The sequence below is a fragment of the Dryas octopetala genome, chromosome 2 (genome assembly GCF_963921425.1).
Source record: "Dryas octopetala chromosome 2, drDryOcto1.1, whole genome shotgun sequence".
Classification (NCBI taxonomy): Eukaryota; Viridiplantae; Streptophyta; class Magnoliopsida; order Rosales; family Rosaceae; genus Dryas; species Dryas octopetala.
The window spans coordinates 3,095,653-3,120,750 of record NC_141367.1 but is presented as its reverse complement, the minus strand read 5'-3'; the positions used below and the strand labels follow the sequence as shown (position 1 = coordinate 3,120,750).

At 33.3% G+C, this 25,098-nt stretch overlaps 1 protein-coding gene across 1 annotated transcript; it reads left to right on the top strand.

Moving 5' to 3' along the window:
- The first annotated feature begins 7,297 nt into the window (after positions 1-7,297).
- Positions 7,298-16,906, top strand: LOC147292517 (uncharacterized). Its single transcript, XM_086234518.1, has 4 exons — positions 7,298-7,628; positions 7,943-8,906; positions 14,516-15,518; positions 15,816-16,906. Exons 2-4 carry the CDS (start codon positions 8,829-8,831, stop codon positions 16,301-16,303), a joined length of 1,569 nt encoding a protein of 522 aa, XP_086090644.1. The 5' UTR covers positions 7,298-7,628; positions 7,943-8,828; the 3' UTR covers positions 16,304-16,906.
- Positions 16,907-25,098: the final 8,192 nt, after the last annotated feature.

Genomic DNA, 25,098 nt, shown 5'->3' with positions numbered 1-25,098 from the left:
CATGTTCAATTTTGCAGGCTGCCTGGTTTGGTTATTATTTGTTTTAACATTTCTATGTTCAATTTTGCTGGCTGTCTGGTTTGGTATTTTGATTATTTTTGTTTGTAGGTTGTTACTAAGTTACTTGGTTTGGTTTTGAATTTCAATGTGCAGGCCAAGATGGGCTTGATTTCTGCTGCCTTCCATTTTCCATTTTCCAGCTGCAGAGCTTCATTTCTATTTCATTTGTATAATTTAAGTTTTAAACTTAAGTTTGTAATTTGTAATTTGCAAGGTTGTAACTTAAGTTTCCCTTTCCCTTTCCCTTTCCCTTTCTTGGTACAATAATTTAGTAATTTGTAAAACTTAAATTACTTAGTTCTTAGTTCCTCCTTCTAATTTGTTAATTGTTCACAGGTTAAGTGTATGTGTGTGAGAAACTTGGATTTATTAAGGTATTGTATATTTGTATGAAATTATGGATGACATATTGATATGTGAAGTAAAAATATAGAGTTGCCTAGAAAATCAAATTATGAATCCATATTTTTACTTTTTGTTGAAAAGCATTTTAGATTTCAAAATTTAGAACAATTAAAACGTGTTCGGTATTACCAATACCGCCCGAAACCACCAAACCCACCCCTACACATTACCATAGACAATCACAACCACATTCTCTCATAGCACAAACCAATCTCCCCTAATTCCATAATTAGCTGAAATTGAGGGCCAAGTTATTTGATTCCCTCTAACAAAACAAAGTGGCACACATGAGGAAATGACAAAGAAACTAGCGAGTAGACAATCTAGACCACATTTTCTCATAGCACAAACCAGTCTCCCACTAACGCCACAATTAGCTAAAATTGACGGCCAAGTTATTTGATTTCCTCTTACAAAACAAAGTGGCACACATGGGGAAGTGGCAGAAAAACTAAGAAGAGGAAATGCTTGAAGCCCGAGCCTTGACAATCTATATAGTAAATTAAGATAAACCACCTGCAATATATATTTTTCTTAAGTGCAACTCGGCCACCATAATGTTTTTGAGAGGTTTAACCCTTTGACTAGTGTCCATATAAGCAAATTTTGAATATATACTTGGATGAGTCAGCATAATTTAAAATGTAAATTATTACTAACCCCCTATTTAGAGCTAGGTTCTCTCATAACCCCCTAGTCAACTAACACCCAGTTTGGTTTGACCCCTTTTTGTTTTAGGGAGGTGTATTTAATTAGGATTTTAATGGATTTTTGTAAAGTTTTTAAAAGTCATTGACTTTAGTAGAGTTGATGGATTTTTAATGACTTTCATAAATTCCACATAGACTTTGACATAATTTTATTTAGAGTTTCTCTGACTCTTCTCATGGATTTTAAAGGATTTTTATAGACTTCAAATAACTTTGATATAATTTTTTTATTATTTATTTTAGGATTTTTCCAATATGTTTTTTTATTGTTTTGTCTTTCGTGGGATGAGCTTCAAGACCAAGATGCATGTGTTATAAATTGTCCTAATATTGCAAACAATATAAAAAATTGGGACTAAAATTGTAGGGACCAAAATTATTTTGTTCCATAATTTATTATAAGTGTTTTGAATTTTATGTTTTTATGTTATTAGACTGTCAAATATTGTGTTTTAATGAGTTGTTAGAATTTGTCTAATTGAATTGACAGGTTGAGAACATTATATGATGTGGTGGTAACATTATTTCTCAAATTATGAATATATAATCTTGTGATTTTGTTGAGTACTTAAAGATTGTGAAATGGTTGGTTTGAATATCTTGATGTTACATTGCATTGCGGCAACGTTGTTGGTTCCAACCCAAGATAAGGAGTCAATTAATATAAGAGAAAAAAAATTAATATAAGAGGATATAGTAATTAGAAAAAATAAATTAAGAGGTGGGTGAAGAAATAAGATTAAGAGATTTAGCATCACTCTTTAAAAAAAAAAAAAAATACCACTTTTTTAATAGCTTTTTAATATTTGAAATCCTTTTAAATATGTAGGGGGAACGCTAGAGAATTATTGACTTTGATATAACATATTTCACTACAAAGTCTATGAAAGTCTATCATTTAATAAAGTCAATGACTTTTTAAATACCATGTCACTTTTATAGACTCTCTAAAAGTCTTAATTGAATACCATAGACTTTTTAAAAGTCTTGATTGAATAACACTAGACTTTTATAAACTCTTTAAAAGTTTTGATTGAATACCACCAGATTTTTTAATTCTACCAAAGTCATTTAAAATCCTAATTGAATACACCCCCCTTAGTATCCCTATTATAACCCTAGGTTATTCAAAATCAGTTTTCCATTTTTATTTCTCTCATTCTCATTCTCACGCTCTCTCTCTTTCTCTTCTGTGCTCTGTCTCTCTCATATGGTGCGTTCTTTCCCCATTAAGATAACATTTACCTTATTTAGATAATATTAGGATGAGTTAATGTTATTTATCTCCATTAATTATAATATTTAAGTTTTTTATTGAAATGATATTATTGTTTTTTTTAGAATGAAATGATATTATTGTTGCTTGTTTCAACTTTGAACATTTTTTTTTTATTTTGAGAATTAATTTTTCTAATGTTCTTATCATAATTAATAAAGATCATATCATTATTATAAAGTTCACTTTTGGACTCTTAATGATACATAAACCCAATTACTTTACCGAAATGATAAAAGGGTCCACCTAATTAGTTTTAAACCCACATTTTCCAAAAAACGGTGGTTCTCTCTCTCTGATCTCTATCTCCTTCTCTGATCAATTCTCTCTCTCTCTCTCTCTCTATCTCCTTCTCTGATCAACTCTCTCTCTCTCTCTCTCTCTCTCTCTCTCCCCATCTTCTTCTCTGATATATCTTCTCCTACCTCTCTCCAATCTCTTTCTCTGATCTCTTTTCTGATCTTTGACTTCATTCTCTATCTATGTTCTCTCTCTTTGCTTTCTTTCTCATCGTCTATGACCTCTCTTTCTTTCTGTCTATTTCTCTCTCTCTTCTCTTCACTATAACTCATCGTTGAAGCCTTGAAGGAGGCCGGCGACCTGTAGATCAAAGTGTGTTTACCTCCGATCGAGAAGTATAGAGGCCAGAGTTTGTTAAGGGCACGATCTGAAAGTGCTGGACGATTGTTAATGTCGAACAATAACTATCTGGGACGATATTTACTGTTGGACAGTGGCAATTATAAAATTAATATTTTTTATTCCAAAATCTTAAATTTTTGTGTTTTGTGTTGGTTTTATGTTTTTTTTTTACATGTTTATGGAAGAAAAGATAGAAGGTTTATATAAGTTGTCTTGTTTAGGGTATTATTGCACAGTGAGAATAGTCATTGTCCAACAATAACTATAATTGTCACTATTGGACAGTGGCAATTCTCCTGAAGAGCGAAAAAAAAACCTAGGCACACTAGGCATCTTGCCCAGTGCGTTTTTCCACGTGATTTCATTAAAGTGAACAACATTGGGACCTGATTTTTTATATTGGGCCTTAAAAAAAAAGCCTATTTCCCATAATGGGATTTAAAAATAAAAAGCCTAATTAATATCAAATTTATATAACAACAATAATATGAAACTACCAAAAAAATAATAAGATTAATTAAGACACTTGTTTTGTGCACATACTAAATTTTTTAACTGATCTTCAATTCAAATTATGAAAAATCCTCCTTGCAATTTATTCACTCTTCGAACACAATCTAACTTAGGTATCAGAAAGTTTTTTGCCGGTACAATTCCCTCCATTCTCATTATCGGCAATCGAAGATAGAGTCCTGCTTCTCAAGAACATCAAAATATTTGATGTTAACAAATTGTCTTCTTGAAGAAATCTGAAATTTACAAGATTTAATTAAAAAAAAAAATAAGTTACCCGCATAAAATTAATATGTTCTAAATAGTATTTAAAGGATATCTTAATAAAATTGGTAACACATACAATTAATATGCACACATGTCACCTTAATATCCCATCTCTAAATCATAAAGAACATGCACCTAAATCCAATCCGTTCAATGTCTTCTTTACCCACCCAATATGACAAAGTTCCTCAAAAATTGAAGGACTAGCCCTAGCCCCCTAGGTGGATTAGGTGGATATATCAACCATTAAGCAAGCGAAACGTCACTTAGCAAGCAAATTTTTTTTGCTTCTAAGTTTGGGTTTTGCACCATTTGGCCATGTATGCAAGAAGACATAATACCAATTTAATTGGCGGGTGCTAAATACTACACAAGCAGAGGCCAGAGAGTCCTTTTTGAGTAGGGGTGTGGATAGTCAATTATCTTTTGCTTTTTGAGGGAGTGATAAAGCGACACGTGTATGGACAGATAGATAGTGTGATAGGCTAGGGTAGTGCCACCTGGAGATGCAGCAATAGTAGAAAAAAGAGAGATGGTGAAGGAACCAAACCAACCCGCGCATCAGCGCATGTGCTTAGCCAGTTACCCAAATAACTCCTTTTTCATGACCCAAAAAAAAAAAAAAAAAAACTCCTTTTTGAGCCGCAGTTTTCCTCCCCACACCCGCGTCCAGAGCGCGTGCTGTGTACTACTTCACGCAATAAAACCATGACAAATATTCTCTTTAGGCTTTTTATTAATAATAGTCCCTTTATTTTCACTCAAATATTGAATTGATCCCTAAAGTACATTTTCAATCAATTTCATCTTTCATCTTTGTTATCAAACATCAATTTAGTCCCTAAACACACTTTGAAAATTCACAAAAAATAGTTCGTGATACAAAAAAAAAATTCAAAAATTACTATGAACTCGTCTTGACTACTACTATTTTTATATGAGGTCAAATTATCAAATGAATTTTCCAAAAAATTTGGAATTCCCAAACTAGTTACCCGAATTTTGTGAAAAATAATAAACGTCAATTTGATAATTTGACCCCATATAAAAATAATAATAGTCAAGACGAGTCTATAAGAATTTTCAGAGAATTTTTTCATATCCTAAACTATATTTGGCGAATTTTTAAAGTGTGTCTAGAAACCAAATTAATGTTTGGTGGCAAAGATGAAGGATGACATTGAATAAAATGCACTTTAGAGACCAAATTGATATTTTCGTAAAATTTTAAAGAACTATTTGTGATAAAAAAGTATTCTCCATATGAAAAGGAGAATAGCTCTACCTGGAAATATAATTAGGTGGTTGGCGGATAGTTTTGGAATAATAGGGAGTTCAGAGTTAAGGAATATGAAGTTTAGAGTTAAGGACTGTATTTCATCTTTTCTATTTACTCTGGAGATAATTAATATGAGGAATTTGGTTGTTTATGTTAGGTTTTAATTGTATTTTTATTAAAATAAATTATAGCGATCATATATATGCTTATCATTGATTATGTCATTATAGAGTTACTGTCGAAACATTAAATATTGGTTCAGTTAACTTACTTCAGTATCGTGCCTCCGGTTTATTCAACACCTCTTTTTTTTTTGTCTCAATTTCAGCACCTTTTTAAAAAAATGTAGACATATTTATCATTGGGTAGATATTTTTACATTACAAAACATTATGTGTGATTTATTAAGAAGTATAGAACATAATTATTCATCATTTACTGACATATATATGTTAAAACTTAAAACTTTTAATTTATAAAAAAACTCAGCTTGCTTGAATAATATTTTGACATTTTCATTATACAAAACAAAACAAAAAAACTGACATTTTCTTTAAAACTTTTAATTTTCTCTTAATATCTAGTAAATTTGAAATGATTCATAAATGCAAGGTCAAATCAAAGAATAAACAACCATATTTTTTTTTTTTTCAAAAAATATTATAACTTGCTCGAAAATAGAAAGATATCAAAAGAATCAATTTATATTGAATTTTTTATCTATTTGATCTCATATTTAATTTGAGTAATATATTCCCGTATTTACAATGTCTCTATCAACATTATTAATGATGTAAAAGTTCATAAAGAAAAAAAAAAAAAAAAGAAGCATTATGTAAGGGATTTGTATTTGACTGTAACCCATGCAGCTTTATATTATTTTGGATTAAATACAAAAATGTCTATAAACTTTACTATAAATCTCAATGTGGTTCACTAACTATAAAAAGTATCAATTTGGTCTACCAACTATTTAAGTTGTACCAAAACAGTACAAATGTTAACTTCCATCGAAAATTTAACAGAAACTGATCATGTGCAAAGTAGGTAATCTTAATTTCAGGGGAACTTCAATTCGTTCATCACATTTTCATGTAACCAATTCTGCTAATTTTCGGATAGAAGTTAACTTTTGTACTGCTTTGGTACAACTTGAAAAATTTATGGACCAAATTGAGAATCAGTATAAAGTTCGTAAACCATTTTTGTATTTAACCCTATTATTTTTGTTCATGTGTGTAACACTACGATTTGGTTCTTACCCATTCATTATAATATGTGCAGTTATAGTTGTAAGTAAGCATTTGAACGTCCAACATTAAACATACAACTATCATCAAAGTTTTAAAATCATCTATTTGCCCTTTTGAGTATATGATTGTAATTGTTATTGAAAATGGTCTAATTTCAAGTTGAGCGTTCAAACACTTGTGTAATGATTGGTTTGTCACACATTTATTTTAACATAATTTTCGAAGTATAACTGATCAATAATATAACAAAGAGCCTTCAAATACTCAATGAAAATTTTATGTGAACACTTAATAGTAAAAGTGAATTGAATTATTTTAATTTTAAAGACGTGAATTATTTCGTGCATTAATCTTTTTATTTGGACGTATATATCATTGCCCTAAATTTAATAGAGTTGATCCTTAAACTCAAGTTTGGCTCGTTTAAAGCTCAAGTTGTCACACAAACAATCCAAGTCAAAGCCAAACTACAATGTACAAAGAAATATCCAAGCCAAATTTCAACACGAAGAGAAATAATTTTGTATAATCGATATATTAACACGTGGTATAATCAGTTTATTTGTAATAATATGAGTGGATGTTATTAATACTATACCCTACTAATATAAACATATCATCTAATAATACTCTTACATATTAAATTAGTTATACACATAATGGTATATCAGTTATACCCTATAATTTTTTCAATACGAATAAGAGTAACATGTAAATGAACCAAGTTTGACCATCCAAATACTCCACTTGGCTCGGACGGCTCATGCACATCCCATTAGGAAAATTTGGAACACAAACAATGCATTGAGAGCGTGGGACTTGATTTTGATGGAGCTTTGATTTCTCTCTCTTGAAAGCATGTGTTGTGGAGTGGCGTCTCACAAATTTATATGGGCTTCAACCCCCCTCAATGCCCCTTTCTTTCTCTCAATTCTATTTCTCAACCCACAAAGAAAATAGGGAGAACCCTCTCAACGAAAAACCACACAACACAACAAGAGAGAGAGAGGCTCAGACACACACAGACACAGACACCACCATAAAATACAAGCAGAAGAAGACTCACAGAGAAAGAGCAAAAACAGAGAAGAAACTGCTTTATCTATTCATCCAAACCATTCTTCTTGCTATCCTTAAATCATTCATTTCTCCTACAGAGAAAAGACAAAGAGACAGATCTCTTTTGTTTGTCATCCCACATTGCCCACTTTGTAGTGGACAAGGTAATCTCATTCTCAACAGTCATCCCCACAAATTCTAACACGTACACACACAAATACCCACAATCTGTTTTTCACACATTTAACAGTTAACGCTTTGAATCCACTGTCTTTTGCTCTTTTGATCGATACCCTCTTCTTCAAATTAGCTTCCAACCACCAAATAAAGATTAAAATTATAAAGTGCTCGATTCTCTTTGTTTCTTTTTCTTTTTTGAAATTTTGATTTTTTCTGCTTAATTTTTAAGAGGAGTGGATTAGGGTTTTTGATACTGGGTATCTTAGCTCAGCATGTTTTCTCTTTTTGGATTTTCTAGGGTTTCGTTGGATCGTAACTGGGTACTCTTCCAATTCCACTGTTTTCGACTAATTAGGGTTTGATCAGAGCAGAGATTTAGAAAACCGAGTGATCTTGGTATCATCGCGGCCCTGCATACAAGGAGCATGAGCTCCGATCTTTCACGGAGATGGAATTGTTGATTTGGCGCTGCTGGGTTGAGTATATGAACTCTGAGATTGCATAGAATTATGGGAAAACATTGTCTTTCTGAGCATGGAAGAAGATTGCACATATAGAATTGGTTAGAGGAGTGATCAGAGACTTGCGGAATCGGTATTTTGGAGGAAAAGGGTTTCTGGGTTTTTGCTGTTTTTACGAGCTTGATCCTCAGCTTGGAATGAATTTGGTTTTGGGTTTTGGTTATAAGGAGGAGCTGATGATTCTGAATTGGCCCAGAAAGCAACACAGAGGATTAGATTGTATTGGACCATTCTCGTTTCTCCAAAAGCCGTTCGGGCTAACTTAGTTCGAGCAGAGTTCTTGACCGAAGAAGCTTTTCAAGTTATTAATTTATCTAGGTTTTGTTGGAGTGTAGTTCAGTGTAGTTTTAGTATTGCAGTTGTTTTCATTGAGTTGGTGCTTTTTTCAGAGCCTTGATTTTTCAAGTGAATTTTTGTGACATCTGGCTGCTTTTTCTGCGTGCCCGGCTGCCTGAAAAGAAATAAAAAAATTTAAGTGTCTGTTGGAGTGACTGAGAAGCTCATGGAGGATTATTGATGCTGGAAATGAATGCGGTGACATGGTGCATGGACAGGAGCATAGTTGCTGGTTCGTTCCCTTTCCGGAACAGTGCTACTGGGAAATAATTCAGGAGTTTTCTTCTTTGGAAGGCGCTGGTTTTTTGTTTTGTGGGATTTTATGCAATGTCGCGCTGCTTTCCATTTCCGCCACCAGGATATGAAAAAAAGGCTAGGACGGATGATGCGGACTTGCTAAAAAAGGTTAATTTACTTTCCTTATATTCTCACTAATATCTCCTAATATAACGGTCATTAAGGACATGATTTATCAAAAAGAGAAAAAGGAAAATAAGAAATAAATCATTCATCAGAGGCATGTAAAATGAATGTAATTATGCCTTGCACTGAACCAGTATGGCTTGCACATCTTCATGGGGCATCTGAAATTGTTGTAAAATAATTGCTTTCTCTACTTTCAGTAAATGTTTTAATTGAAGACGCAAAACTTCTGTGTGTTATGTGTAAGGATTATTTATTTAATGCTGTAGTTTAGGAGCAGATAAAATTTTAAAATCTACAATAAATTTTTTTAGTAAATATTTGGGTGCTAGTGAAAATTATGGAAGGCTGAAATGCAGTGCAGCATTGGTGATTATGCCCTGTTTTCTACTTGATTACATTTGGTGGATGCTTTTCTTGCCCGCGCCAAAGTGAAAAATTAGTGGTATTAAGAGCTACTTGTATAATTTGTTGGAATTTGAAAGCGAGGTACTACTTGGAATACAAATTGTTTTCCTCTAAGAGCAATATATACCCCTTCACGTTGACTTAGCAATACTTTAAGGTGCCCTCTAAACTGGATCAATACCCAGTTATGCAGTGCAAGATAGGACATTGGCATATCTAGGGAAGTTTGAGCATTGTAAGACGGAGAAGAGCGCTAAGTAGCTTTGTTTTGTGTACATTTGCTTCCGGTTGTGTAGTTGTTTGTTTGATATGTGTGTAGTTGCTGATATGGCAAGTTTGTTAGGAACTTAGTTGTTTTGTTGACTGGGATTTACTCCCTTCATTATCAAAGGGCTTTGGAACTGTGGTTAATGCATCTAATGGCTGTCCTCATTGCTATAAGAGAGATTTGGTCTTTTAAATGGATCATTGATGAACAATTCAGAGCTTTCCACATACAAACCCACAAGAGAATTTTGCCCTTTTCTCTCCTACCTGGTTCCTTGTTCTCATACTGAATTTCTGTGCATGGAAGCTGCATCACCCAGGCATATTTGTTTTCTAGTGTCATTATCATCAGATTGCAACCATATATTTTTTGATACATAAGCTTAGGCTATACTCATAGTGTGTAAGTGACTTCTTATTACTTTATGTTAGTCTAGATATTCCAATATTAGTTATGGGTCAGTCAAACATAGACTTGCATCAGTCTTCTGGTTTTTTCTTGTGCAAGTCTCACTTTAGTAGGTTGATTGATGAGTCATCTCGCCCCATTTTCGTCCATTTTCACATGATTTGGAAGGCAAAAGTGTCTTGTAATGTACACATTTTTGACTGGACTATCACTCATGGTAGAGCCAATACTTGTGACATTATTCAAAGGAGGAGGCCTGATGTGAGTCTATCCCCACATTGGTGCACTGTGTGCAATGAGGAAGCTAAAAGTATAAATCATATATTCCTTCATTTCTTTGTTACATTAAAGCTTTGGCACACTTTTTGGCAACTAATGTGCTGTGGGTGATATTCAAATTATGAATTTGTTTGTTGAGAGGCATTGTTGTTGTGGGGAGGGGGCGGGGGTGTGGGGAAACCTTGTGGGTTTGTTGTGTGATGGCTATGGTGTGGCTAGTGTGAATGGAACGAAATAAAAGGTTTTTTCTGAAAATTTTAGAGGGAGGAAGTGGAGGGATTTGGATAACTGTCATTTTTGGGCTTCATTGTAGGCTTCAATATCTTTGCATTTGGGATATACCTTCTTTCCTTATTCACGTGGATTGGAAGGCGGTGGTCTCTAAATATCTTTCTCCCTTCCCGAGCGCCTGCAGAGCTTAGCTGTTTTGTAATTATTGCACTCAGGTTACTATTGGACATTGTATGGTGTATACTGTTAAGGAGCTGGTTGGTTAGGGTTCTTGTATGCATTCCAGTGGACAGCTTGCCCACTATGTTTTGCACTTCAATTTATAGCATATTAAAAATCTGTGTTTCTCATTAAAAAAGATTCAAAGAGAGTAAGTATTACAAGAATGATTTTCACAAAGAACTCTAAGATGTCACATAGACATTAGTGTTTGTGTTTTGATGTGGTCATGTGGTGTTAGCCATGGTAAGTTCCAAAGTATGTTAATAAGAAAATGGCTACACATATGTGCATGCATGTGATTGATAGTACACTAATGGGCTACGTATTTTTCTATTTGAGTATGTGTAACAAAGAAGACTAGTTTTCATAAAGTCAATGATGACGATAAATGTTTGGTGAACACAATCCTCTGGTGGTGGACATTTGCACAGCGTCTTAAAATGTGTTGAGATATGGGGAGAATGGTTGTTAACAGAAGTTTAAAATACACTTTGGCAATTTGATACTTTGAATCATAGAAGACTTAGAATGAAACATTTAAGGATGCCAAGTGGTTTAAAACTTTGCATATCAATTTGAGGGTTACTGATTAACATTGTGCTAACTCTGCCTTTGCTTGTGCCATTACCATTTATTCCAAAATTTACTTTCAAACCTAAATTTGGAATGTGCTGTATTGTTTTGTTTTTACTAAACCCTAAACCCTAATACCTTATTGTTTGTCTCAATTTCTTCATCCTTTTTTGGTCTCCTGAATTTCACCTTCTTTCTTTGTTCCACATATTTTAGTACCACCTTTTAATCAGGTGTGCCGTCATCAAAATTAGTCATATTTTAGTACCACCTTTTAATCATATTTTGGTATCCATATATATATGTTCTTTCATGCTATCTTGTATAAGCTGTATTCCAGATAAATCAGATAAATTAGTCTAAATTCCACTCCCTACTTGTATTCATCATATGATAACAATTAATTGGTTAAAGATTGGAATGATAAAAAAAATTGGTCAAGATTGATACTTTTACTTATATTCATTTCCATAGGTATTAGAAGCCGTGTCTTTTTTTTTCGTTCCGCGAAAGATATTTTGATTGTTAATACAATATACAAGAACTGTTTTTACTAATAGTACTATGCCAGTTTCTTATTGTTTAATATTTAAACAAATGTTTTGGTTTGACAAGATGTAATTAGAATATTTTGAACCATGATGATTAGGATGGATATTTTTTAAATGATGGCAAAATGAGACACACTCCCATGCTAATTGCTAAGTTGGACTTTGTATGATGTGGTTTTTGTCAGTGATCATTAGAATCGATCTGGCTATTAAGTATTATGCATTGGCTTTAGTTTGAGATTTGGTATGCCCTAGGTAGCTGTCTGCGAGCCTAGTAGCATTTCTCAAATATAAGAAGACTGTATTCATTTGTGTATCAATTTTGTTGTAGCTGTGGGGACAGATCCAATTAGACCATCGTAAATCATCCAATGATTGTTACAACTTTTCTGCACTGAGGTCTACTTTAAATCCAATGCCTAAACCCTTTCTTTTTCCCCTTTTAATTTTCTGTCCACTTGGATACTCTCTCTCTCTCTCTCTCTCTCTCTCTCACACACACACACACACACACTCATTCTCGGGAATGGGTCACACCATGTCCCCCTTCCCAGTCACCCAGTACAAATCTTTTCAAATGAAGAAGACAAAATGGAGTGAAATCCTCCCCAAGTCTCTTTGCAATTCACACATGGGCCACGGCATAACTTGTCCGATTAATCTATTTCTCTTTTTTCGCTTTTGCTCCTTCAACTTCTTCTCAACGTACCAATAAATCCTCAAATCATTCATTTCTAAAAATTCAAGGTCGTTGATAGTCTACTAATACTGGTAAAGCCCTAAAAAACTAGTCTTCATTTTTTATTATATTGCTCCATAATTTCTTCATAACAAGAAAATTAAGTTAAATATCTTTAACAAGTTTGCATCTTAGAATTTATAATCCTGGAATTGTTATCTGAATTATAGATATTGTAATTGGTTGCTTTGTTTTTATGAGAACAGTTGACGTGGGTGAGCTGTGATTTACTGGGGGAGGGGATTCTAATTTTACATATGAGATTTTCTTAAAAGCGGCAGTTATTTGCTTTACATTACTCTCTCATTGAAGTTTTGGGGGTGCTGAATGCATATTACATAAAAGAACTTTTATCTCATAAATTATTGAAAGCTATAGCTCCTCAGATCAGAGGAGTTCCTCTAAACATTTCATAGTATAATGCTAATTTAGGAGTTGTGTTGATAAGCTGAATGCCTTGGGCAGAGTTTACTTTAATCTCTTTTGGAATATATGGATCTCTTAAATTGTTGTCTCATCGTTCTTTTGGGGTTCCCTTATACTATGTTGCACTTGGGTTGTACCCTGTTTTTATTTTATGTTTGGTTATCTAATTAAACTTTTTCTTATCAAAAGTACAAGGCACACAATCTTTAGATGCAACCCTCATTGCAAAACACATGCATTAATTTAAGGGTTAGAGAAGGCATTTTGGTCTTTATATTGATAAGTCAATGTTGAAAGGCATATGACAATGTAACGCAGTGCCTTTGGATTTCTTGGCTTTATTGATGGGCATATTATGATGAGTGGAGAGTATGGATTATTGTTTACTGTGCTGCCTTGATCTGTTGGAGTATTAAAACGTGGATTTATCTCTGCTCATTTTCATTGTGGACTTCGTGTAGTCTAGAAAACAAGAAGTTTTCTCTTTCTGCTTGTTTTTGGGTTCTTTTGGCTCATGTATCTCCTTTATCTTTTCAATGATGGCTTTGTGATGATTGTCCTGATGGAGTTGAGTTTGAAATGTTCTAATTTTCTTTCTTGGTTATTTTTCCTGATTTGCTTGTCTTGAACAATGGTTCGGGGTGGACTGCCTTCACACGTCCTTTTTCTGCACCATCTTATATGCCTAAATTATATTTCTGAAATGCACCTTTCTTTTTGGAGAGGCAAATATTGAAGCGTGGTAGTGTGATTAAAGTACTTGCAACTTACGTCACTGTCTGTCTTGATAGTTTTTTATAATTAAGTTCTGGAATTTTCTCTGTAAAGGCATTATGGATGACTTCAAGTATTCTTTTAAGGACATTCTCATGTTCAAATGATTTATTGGGTGATTTATGCTTCCTGTGTGCTAGAGTGACACTGCTTTGTACATGTACACAAATTATATTACTTCTAAAACAAGGTTTTCCAAGTGAATAAATTGGAGATTTCACTTTGGATGTATGATTCACAAAATATTTTCTCATGCTTCAAATACTGAATGTTTATGTCTGGGACTATTGATGTGACGGTATTTGATGTTTTAAGTGTGCAGAAACTATGTGAAAGATGCAACCTTTTGTTTCTTGTGTTCTTTTCTGCTTTTTGGGATTTTTGAGAAGGAATGCAATGTTCTTTATGAGTAGAATGGAGGAATGCACAGATCTTTATAGGTAGAAAGGCACATGTTGAAGCTGGACATACTATTAAATTTGAATTCCTTCAAATGACTGAGGGAATTCCCGCAGGTCTTCAATTAGTAATGGTTCTTTTTGTTTGACATTTCTTCTGGGACAGTTCTTATTATCTCTTACTTCTGTATGGAATCCATGAAACATTTTTTTTTAGTAATAAAAATCAACACAATTCTCCAAGTACATATTCTTTTTGTTTTTTTTATATTTATCCTTACCTTTGTTATTGTGAACTGTTTCATAATTTACAGGAGAAGCAAAGAGAAAAAAAGCATAAGAAGGAAAAAAAGGACAAAGAGAAGAGAGAAAGTAAAGAAAAAAGTGAGAAAGATAGAAGTGATGGAAAACATCGGCAAAAGAAAGACAAGAAGGAAAAACACAGAGACAAAAAGAAGGATAAGGAGAAAGACAGGGACAAAGTTAAAGATAAAATTAGTACTACCGATGAGAAAAAAATTCCAGGAAAAGTTGAGAGTCATGGTGCAGAGAAAGTCATCCATAAAGAGGACAAAGATAACAGTATCAACAAGAGAGATGCTGGCCAAGTTGGAGGTTATCAGGCAGAGAATCTCAGTCAGAAAACTCAAAACAGTCATCTGGCTGAGGAGAACAAGAACTCTGAGTTGGTGGAGTTGGGTAGGAAAACTAAAGATGAGGCCAGAGGAATTGGGAACCAGTTGGTTGAGAAGATTACTGGTTCAGACCGAAAGAAGGATGAGGGGATGGTCAGATTGGTGGCTAAGGGTAGTGGCATTTTGGCTGAAGTTAAGGAAAAGAACAAGGACAAGAGAATTGATGATAGAAAGACGGATGGGCAAGGAGTCAGAGATGCAGCATGGGTTGGTGGAAATGCAATGGTTCAGAACCCTGGTGGAATGGTTCAAACTAAAGTTGGAGGAGTTCCCAGACCATTGGAGAGCAACGTTGATAGAAAGATTGATGGAAAAGAAAAGACCAAGGAGAAGGAAGGTGATGATAAACGAGGGGATAAACACAAGGATAAAGATAGAGAAAAGAAAAACCATGGGAGAGATAAGGACAGGGACAAAGAGAAGAAAAAGGAAGAGAAAGCGAAGGAGAAAAGTGACTCAAAGAATCCTGGGGCAGATAAATCAAAAGAGTGCAATAGAGATGATCGTATTGATTCCCATTGCATTAAAACCTCCCAACTTTCAAAGGACAGCAACAAAAGTGCTGGTGCTGAGGGAAATCTTAAGAAACGAAAGGACTTAAAGACGAATGGAGTTTTGCATGGTGAGTTCTTTTTCATGACGTAAAGTATCATCATTGCAGCCCAATCAATGCTATATAGTTGTCTTACACAACCTGGCCCTTTTTCCCTACAACTGAGGGAGGTTGTAGGTATACTTTTTGGACCCAATATCAGATCCTGCTATCCATTGTTTCCTTTTGATTCCAAATAATATTATTTTTCAACTTGGTATAAGTCAATTGGCAGTGGTCTTGAATCAATTATGTCAACCAGGTTCAAACTTTGGTAATTTTCTTCTTAGCTGACTAATGGTGCTTCCTTTTCTGATCTTCTTACAGTCAATGACATTAGGCCCAGTAAATTGCTGCGACCCTCTTTTTCCTCTCATCCATTAACGGAAAATGGAAGGACACTGGAACCTTGCCAAACTTCCATCCCTTCTGTTTCAGATAGGCAGGGAGGAGCCAATAACGTTAAGGTGGACAATAAGGAACACAAGAAAAATGGCATTATTGAAGCTCGGCCATCGTCTGTCTCCCCTGCAAAGCCTACTTCTGCAGCTGCACAAGCAGATCCAGTTGCTGAAGCATCTATGAGACCACCCCATCCAGATTCCAGATATCTAAGCGAGGTTTATTTGGTTCCAAAAATGGATGAATTGTCTGATTATGACGATCAAGAATGGCTATTTGGTTGCAGTGATACCCAATCAAAGAAGCCCAAGGTGGAATCTTCAGGGGCTGAGGAGACACCGTTGGTATGGTCAGAAGCTCTGCAGATAGAGTCAGCTGATGTTTATGCTCTGCCATATGTCATTCCATATTGATTGACCCAAATGGGCATGATTCACTTCCTAACTCTGATGCGGGCAACCCTCCGTAGGACCACACTAGAGCGAAGCTAGAAAGGCATCTGGCCCTTGGACACGGATTTGTATGATTTTTCTAGCTGTGCATTCATCTGTGATTGCCCCTCCGTAGCAATGAATATGACTGATCACCTGGTTCTCAAACTGTCTTAAATGCAAAGGTATCTGTCACACCTCACGGCATGCTCCGGGACCGGAAGGGCTATTTGGATTTGAAGGGAGGTCTTTCCTGCATGGAATTAAACACGCTAATTCATTCAAAGTGAAAATTTTCATAAACGCGACCAAGTGAAGGTGCCGCGTAGAAAGGGGAGATATATAAGCTTGTGCAATTTTTGTTTTTTATTCGCTTAGGAGCTTAGAAGCTCTTTCTAATTGAGAGTTTAAGAGAAACTAGATGTGGTATTTGCAACTCCACAATTTTGATTTGTAACATAGAACTCTTATTTACAAGAAATGTAAGATAGAGAGCAAAAGGAAAGTAGTTGCATTCATTTATTGACCTCTCATAATTGTTGTTCTGTTCATAACCCAAAGGTCCCAAACCCAGTTTTGTTTCCAAATTTGTTGTGCTTAACCGGGAAAAACTTTTATAGGATGGTCTTGTTTATCTGTTTTTCTCTATTTCATCATGTCACGTACATGAAACATAAAGGACAATACCATGAAAGGTTTTTTTTTTCGACCTTAACCTGTTGCGTACCTTTTGACCTCTCATCATTACTGACAGGTGGGCGAAATAGAATTGAAATTCCTACGTAGAGGGAATATCGTACACCCTAGAATAATACTCTAGCAGCAGTGCTTTAGGTCTAGAAAGAAATCACAACTCATTTTCTTATAGCCACTGCACGGCCCCACACATTAAAAGTTAGCTTAGGTCATGAACTCATGATCATCTATTAAAAGTTTAAGCTTAGGATTTTCAATTGTTGTAGTCTGATCATGATCAGTTGTTCACTAGCTCCCCAGTGTATTTATTATATATGGACCTTCCAAACTGCCCAAATTGTTTTGTATCTAGCTAGTGTTTGAAACTTGAGATCCCTATTACGACAGGCCTCCTTGTTCATGCAGATTTTGTCCCCTAGTGAGAGATTGCTGATTAGGACCAGACTGACTAGTTAGGGAGTGCTGAAGTACTTTGTTCAAATTGTATTATTCTAGTACCAAAAAAGCACTACTTAAAAAAACCCACAAAACTAATTGGTCAAAAAAAAAAAAAACCCACAAAAGTAACAATGGTCAAAAGTACTGCTAGTTCAACTGGTCAATGGGAAGTACTTTTGTTCAAAGTTAGTTAGCTATACTGTTATAAAGATATTGGATATTTTTAAAAGTCACATTGATGCGTAAGAGTACGAGTCTACTGGATATAAAAATTGAAAAATAACCAATAACAAGCTATCAGGTTCCACACCATTAATCAATAAATCTTTGAATAATTATCTATATTTCCCTAATTAAAAAATAGCAAGCTAGAAACCAACCTAGTGCTTCTCAAGATTAATCATTGAAACGCATAAATAAAATCTAAGTTAAATTCTTCTTTGATTTAAGAGTAGAAGTTTTAAGCATCAAATGTATCCAAAACTTTTGAAACACATAAAAGAAAAAATACTTGCAATTAAGAAATATAAAGCCGAGCAAAATTCAATTGAATAAAATCCTAACTACCACAAATACTTGGCATGAGTGGTGAAAGGAGTAAAAGTCTTTGAATACTGAAGCAAGAATCATAAAACAATAAAGCACATAAGCTAGGGAATTAGATAGAAAATTAGAAAATTGGAATTAAAAGACATGGAAAAAAATAACAAAAGAACAAAACTGGAGTTTTGTAGCTTTTGCTCCCCCCACATCCTGTGCCCATGAGCTCTATTTATAGAGTAAGTCTCTGGGTTCCCAAGTCAGAAGGTGACTCTTTCAAAAGTGTGATATATCTTTCATTTGATTGCAACTCATCCTATCCTATCAGCATGTTCAAATTCCTTAGCCAAGTAGAGCTTATCATCTGTGTTCTCTGAAATTCTTAATCACAAATAAACCCTTTACTGCCGCACTAGGAAGAAACCAAGCCCGCACACAAATCATTAGTCTCATACTATAGAAGAAAACCAGCTTGTGCCACGTGTGCTCTTTGTTGAATGAGACTTTCTTCAGCAATAAGATAAAGGGAGACTTAGAGTTCAGTTTATTTTATAAGTCTTTCTTAGACTAAAACTGGTAATGATTTAAGTTTTTACTCAAGTCATTTTATTTTTCTTCTTTGACAGCTTGGTTTTAACTCCAGAATTTTGGGTTCCGCCAAAAATTCCGGAATTAAAATCTAACATGTAGCTTCTACAAAGCCCACTCTATACTTTATAGCCTAAAATTCCGAAGTTAAAACCTAACATGCAGCCTCTACAAAGCCCACTTTATACCCTATGAGGGGAATGAGGGGAAATGCCCTTCAAATCGGGAAATGACTTTATTATGAATTAAAAAGATTTTCTTATAAATTAAAAAGACTTTATTATGAATTAAAATAATTTTCTTATAAATTTTAAAACACCCAGGTCTCCATTTAAAAATTATTTTTTTAAAAGACTCTAGCCTAAGTATTTTTAAGATAAATCACAACATTTTCTAGAACACTTAAGAAAGATAGATAATAATCAAATAGTTAGCTAGATTAAGAGAGATAAATGGACGACCCAATGCTATAATTTGAACGTGAATTGATTCAAATGTCCACTTGGATGTGATCACAAAATTAAGTTCTTAGGCCCCGTTTGGGATTGCGGTGGAGGACCCAAAAGCTGCTGTGGATGACAATTCTTAATCACCTACAACAGTTTTGGTGTTTGGTAAAAAAATAAAAAACTGCTTTCCCCCACAATTCTCAACTCCCCACAGCAAAAACAGAAAACAAGTTTCTAGGTGCTTTTGAAAACTGTAGTGAATCATAACAATGAATATTTTATTTTACTCATACTACCCTTATTGATTTCTATAATTTTTATTTGTTTATTTTAAATTAAAAAATATGTTCATTGTTAGTTATATTTTATATTGTGATGATTAATTATGATATTTTATTTGTACGATTAAAATTATAATATACTTAAAAAAATAATAGGAATACTTATTTAATAATGTTGTTCTTAAAAAATTTAATGCTAATAAAAATTTATAGCCACAAATTTAAAAAATAAGTAAAAAAATATTTTAGTTTTACCAAACAAATAAGTGAAAGACACTTTCAGCATCATGTCCATTTTAGTAATTATACACAGTCACAACACTTTTACATTAACATTTACCAAACACTTTGATACTATTTTTTGCACTCACAGTACTTTTGAAAATATAGTTTACCAAACACTCAACTGCTTTACTTTACAACTGGCTTTACTTCACATCTGTTTTACTTCACAGCTGTTTTTTTCACAGCAATACCAAACTGGCCCTTAAAACCCTTTTATTTACTTGGGTCCTGAAACTATATAAAAGTACAACACCCTATGTGACCTAAATTAAACTAAATACATGACTAACAAGTACGATTCAAGGATATTTTATGTGATATAAAATGTGTTTATTCACACCTGCCCACTTAAAAATGGGGATAATGTACATCTCTTCTTTGAGAAATTAAATTTAAATTAATCAATTAACAGAAGGACATAAACTAGCAAAAATATGTTGTTATAGCTCTCCTGTTTCCCCTTTGAAAATAAATATTATAGATGGGGGACCTTTTCATTTAAAAACTCCAGAAGAATCTGGAAAAATCAGAATGGATTACCAACCCTTTAGCTGTACGTGTAAGACTTAAATACAATTTATGAATGGTGGGTTCTTTAGATTTAAAAAAGAGTGTTTTTATTTCAAGGTTTTGACAACGTAAAAACTTAACTAAAACCATCCTAACACATAAATTTAACTTCCAAGCAACCTTCTAGAAGGTCCAATAAAAAATTTAAACTAACACAAGTTCAACCCACCCAAAATAAAAACTGAAATTAACACAAGTCCAACCCACTCAAAATTAAAAATTATTACTAAAACAATTTCAACCCACCCAAAACAGAACAATCGCTAAACTGAAATTACGTACAAACTGAAATTGCGTTAGAAAACTGAAACTGCAACTACAGACATATTTTCAGTACACTTTGGACAAATATAAGTTTTATATATTGTTTACACCTCAATTTGGTTTTTGGTCAAAATCACGACCAGACCTGGTTTTGTTCAAACCCAACAGCCAAGGCCCAAGTCTAAAGAGTGTGTGAGTTCTGGAAGGTTTCTAAATCAATATTGTCGAGATTGCCTTGGTGGATTAGAAAACCAATTGAGGCAAGTGAAGCGAGAGTCTTGGGCATGAAGGAAACGTAAGATAGAAGCCTAATCCAAGTACGTAGGAAATGACTGAGGGAGTTTGATTCTTATAAATAGAGGCAGTAAATACACAAAGAAGATCTTCAATCAACACACAACCTTTAACATTCAACACATGTAGGACACATGTCAAACTCTTAATATGGTGGTGATGCTCACCACTTTAATGAGGTGGTGGGCAAATTTGCTCTCTAAATAGAATAGTGCATTTTCAAAGGACAAATTTTGAATATCATGAATAATTATTACACTCAAAATATACTATGTTATGCCCAAATAATATACATGAAAAGTTGAAGATTCAATTTTTATATTTCACATTAAAATCTTCAAAATCTAAAGATCGGCCATATTATGTGTACAATATGAAGGAGACCACTTTCAAATCCAATTAATTAAATCTCTTTTCTTATTTCCAACACTTTACAAAAAACAAAATATTAAACTTTTGAATAGCCATATGGGGAATAGCCTTTAATTTCTCTTGTCTTGTGATAGGTATAGCTCATGAAAGCTCAACTTATGGTTTCACTCAAATTGTCCAAAACCGAGGTGATAGTGACGAGTATATATAGCAACGGTTGGCTTTAGTTACCTCACATTGATGTGGTCCATGTCCTAATTTCTGATAACTCTTTACAACCATCAATTTGCCAAAATACATTTTGAATCATTTGATGAGTCATTGATTAGATGACTAGACTAGATAACAGATAACATGGATGGAAATCAACTAATTAATTCAAACAAAACACTTGTCTCATAAATCACAATCCAGTTTTGGGTGTGTATTAACTACTCACTACCCATTATCCACTTGTTTTTTCGGGTGTGAAGGCATTCCAACTAGGATTTTATTTAAGAAGATTAGATAAAAACGCAATGTAGAATTAAAAATTCAAAGAATATTAAATTATGAATCTCATAAAAATAAGGGAGACTTAGAATCCAGTCCATTTTATGAGTCTTTCTTAGACTAAGATCGGTAGTGATTTAGAATTTTTAATCAAGTCCTTTTATTTTTCTTCTTTGACGGCTTTATGTTAGGTTTTAACTTCGAAATTTTAAGTTCCGCCCAAAATCCCGGAGTTAAAACTTAACATGCACTCTCTACAAAACTTACTTTACACCCTAAGAGGGTAAATACTCTTCAAATTAAGGAAAATACCCTTCAAATTGGGAGAGTACTTGTTTCCACTTAATCATAACCCCTTTTTGTCTTTGTTGCTTAAGGCTCATCTTTAAACAAGCTTCATCACTTTTATGCTTTTGTTTGGTTAATAGGAGTATTGGACCATGTATCTCTATTAGATCGAGATGCATTGTTCCATTGGGAATAAAAATGCTTGTAATTGTGACAGATACTCGAAAGGTTGAATAAAATTTATTGTTTAATATTTGTTTCTATAATGCAGCATGGGAAAGACAATTTTGCTTTTATGCTAATTTTTTGTAAGGAAATTTCGAATGTTGCTCTTGATCAGCTAGAAAGTGTTATATATATATATATATATGTAATATCATAATGTTTGCAGGAGAAAATTTCTGTAGGATGGCCGTACTGTGTTTTTATGTTGATGTGGTATGATTAGCTACTCGAACACCGTTTGTATCATAAATGTTGCATCGTTGTTATTTGTATTGTAACCGCACTGTCGTGAAAAATTAGTATTGAAAATTTGAAAGAAGTTTTTTAGTTTCAATGTCGGGTACTATAAACGTTGCGCCGTTGTTTGAAAAAAGAAATGTATTTGAAGTTTTAACAAAGGTGACAATTAAATCATGTTGTACATCACTTATCTCCATACGTGAATCACTAACAATATCTCATGGATTAGCCGTGGTAAAATAATACATGACCCGTGCATTAACAAGACACAAACACACACGAAAAAATTTGGTTTTCGGGTCGAGCCTTATCGGGTTGTGTTGATAACAGGTAGACTCTTTATAAAATGGGTCAATTTCATGTTAATCAGCAAAACTTATTGATGACCTATTAAGAAATAAAGATATTCAATCTTAAACTTTTTCTTAGGCTATTGATCATTTCGTTTGCACAGATTTTCGAGATATTTTTCATTTGTGATGTCTATAAATTTATGTCATAAAAATATAACTAATTTAAGTTTTCTTATTGAAAACAGAAGTTATTAATTTTTTTTTTTCAAGTAGTGGATCTAAAGGGTGACAATATCCAATAAGATAAGATTTTCTAACCGTGTGTGGGTTAATTGTAAATTTTATATTGAGTAAATCATTAGACTCAATCCATAAATTCAAGACCTAGAACTTTATAATTCTCACAATTACTTAAGGTGGAAATTCAATTAACCATAATATGGAATAGCCTATATATTTATAGGAAGAGAAAGAACCGAATTTCCTATTTCAATTACAGTAAAACTCTACCTTCCATCATAGTAGGTATGGACTAGGAAATTAACCCACAATCCTTATTAGTCTGACTATAACAATTTTAATCCTTAACATATCATGATTGTTATATGGACCACACTCATTAGGAAACTTAATTATGAAATATTTAACTAATTACCTGTTTTTTTTTTTTGGTCATGGTTGAGTTTGCATTTCGTTCTTCATCCGTTAGCTTAACTAGTCGTGTTCAGGTTTACCTAGTTTTCACGCAATATATATGGACACGAAAAAACACGATCCTTTTTCAAGTCTATCATGGATAGACTATATATGACTTGTAACATCAAAACCTAGCAATGCACATACAAGATAGTTGTGATATGTCATTGAATTAATCACATAAAAATATTTTTATAGTTGACTTTGTTTAAGTGATTAATTATATCATATTAACATAATAATCATGACTAGTCATACCATATAAGCACAATAAAATGGTATGACCAACATAGGGCACTGACTCAAGACTTCAAGAGCAATCTGTGAATGTTTCGTTATAGAACTTGTCCTTGATATGGTGAATCTAACCTCTCAACAGAAATCATTCGTTTATTTTATCATTACAAAAAATAATGTTTTAAATTTTTTTTATTAGATAGTTACAATACATGACATATATAGAAGCTGAAAAAACTTCAAATACATTTTTTTTCTTAGACAATGACAGTTACAGTACATGACATATATTGAAAAGGGATTAATGTCATTTTGCTCGACAGACTATTACACATGTATCAGTTTGCTTCCCAGACTTCTAATTTAGAAAATTAAGGACTTAGACTTTTTCAATTTTGTCAATTGAAGTTATTCCGTCAATTTACACATTTTTCATCCCAAATGTCGGGATGATCAACCAAAATTTAACTAGAAATGAACGAGGAAAAAATGATAAGATCTAAATGGAAGGGACCATTTTGCTCTCAAAGATTTGGATGGAAAATGTGTAAATTGACGGAAGAACATCAATTGAAAAAATTGAAAAAGTCAAAGTCCTTAATTTTTCAAATTAGAAGTATGAGAAGCAAACTGATACAAATGTAATAGTATGGGGAGCAAAATGGTATTAATCCCTATTAAAAATGAAATTTTTTTTTTTTTTTAAACTTTCATTACATAAGGTACATAGAACTCAAAAATTTATTTTAATTTAATTTCAATGCATGACGTTGTTCAAGTAGCTAATCATAGAAGTGTAGGGGATTATTTGTAAACGAGCTAAAAATTCAAGAGTGTCTGTGTAATTAACCCATTATAATTGAACTTAAGACGTGCTTTTGTAATTAACTCACTATATTTATTCTTCGAGCTTCAAGTAACACCTAGAAACATGTGTCATAGTTACGTGAATTAACTAAAATTATTTATGAATTTTTTTTATTGTAACTCTATTCAGTAAAATACATTTTGTCATACAATGTCCCAATCTCAATATCCGGGCATAAATACATGTCAAGCTAGTCGAGGCGTTATTATGATCATCTCTAATCGACCCAACTAATATAACTTATGTGGAATTAATTGGAGACCAGTCTCTAATTAATTCTTGTTTTCTTATTTTTCCAAAAACTTCTTGGATAATATTTTGGAGGGTCACATAGGACATCTTCTAAAGAAGGTGAGAGATCATGTTATAAATTCACTTATCTCCATACATGAATCACTATATATATATTTTTTTTTTATGAAAAGAAGACAATAATTTATTTAGATAGAAGGATCATCAAATACAGCCTCTTGCAGCCATAAAGGCCCAACCTCTAACGACATATTAATGCCATAACTAACCCTATTCCTATGACTTAGCCATAATTGACATTGAGCTTCCACAAAAGGTATCAAGAGTGTCTTAACATCCTAAACAAGAACCACGTCTGCCTCCATTTCCAATATAATCCGCTATAATCTCTTTTGGTTTTTCTAGCTAG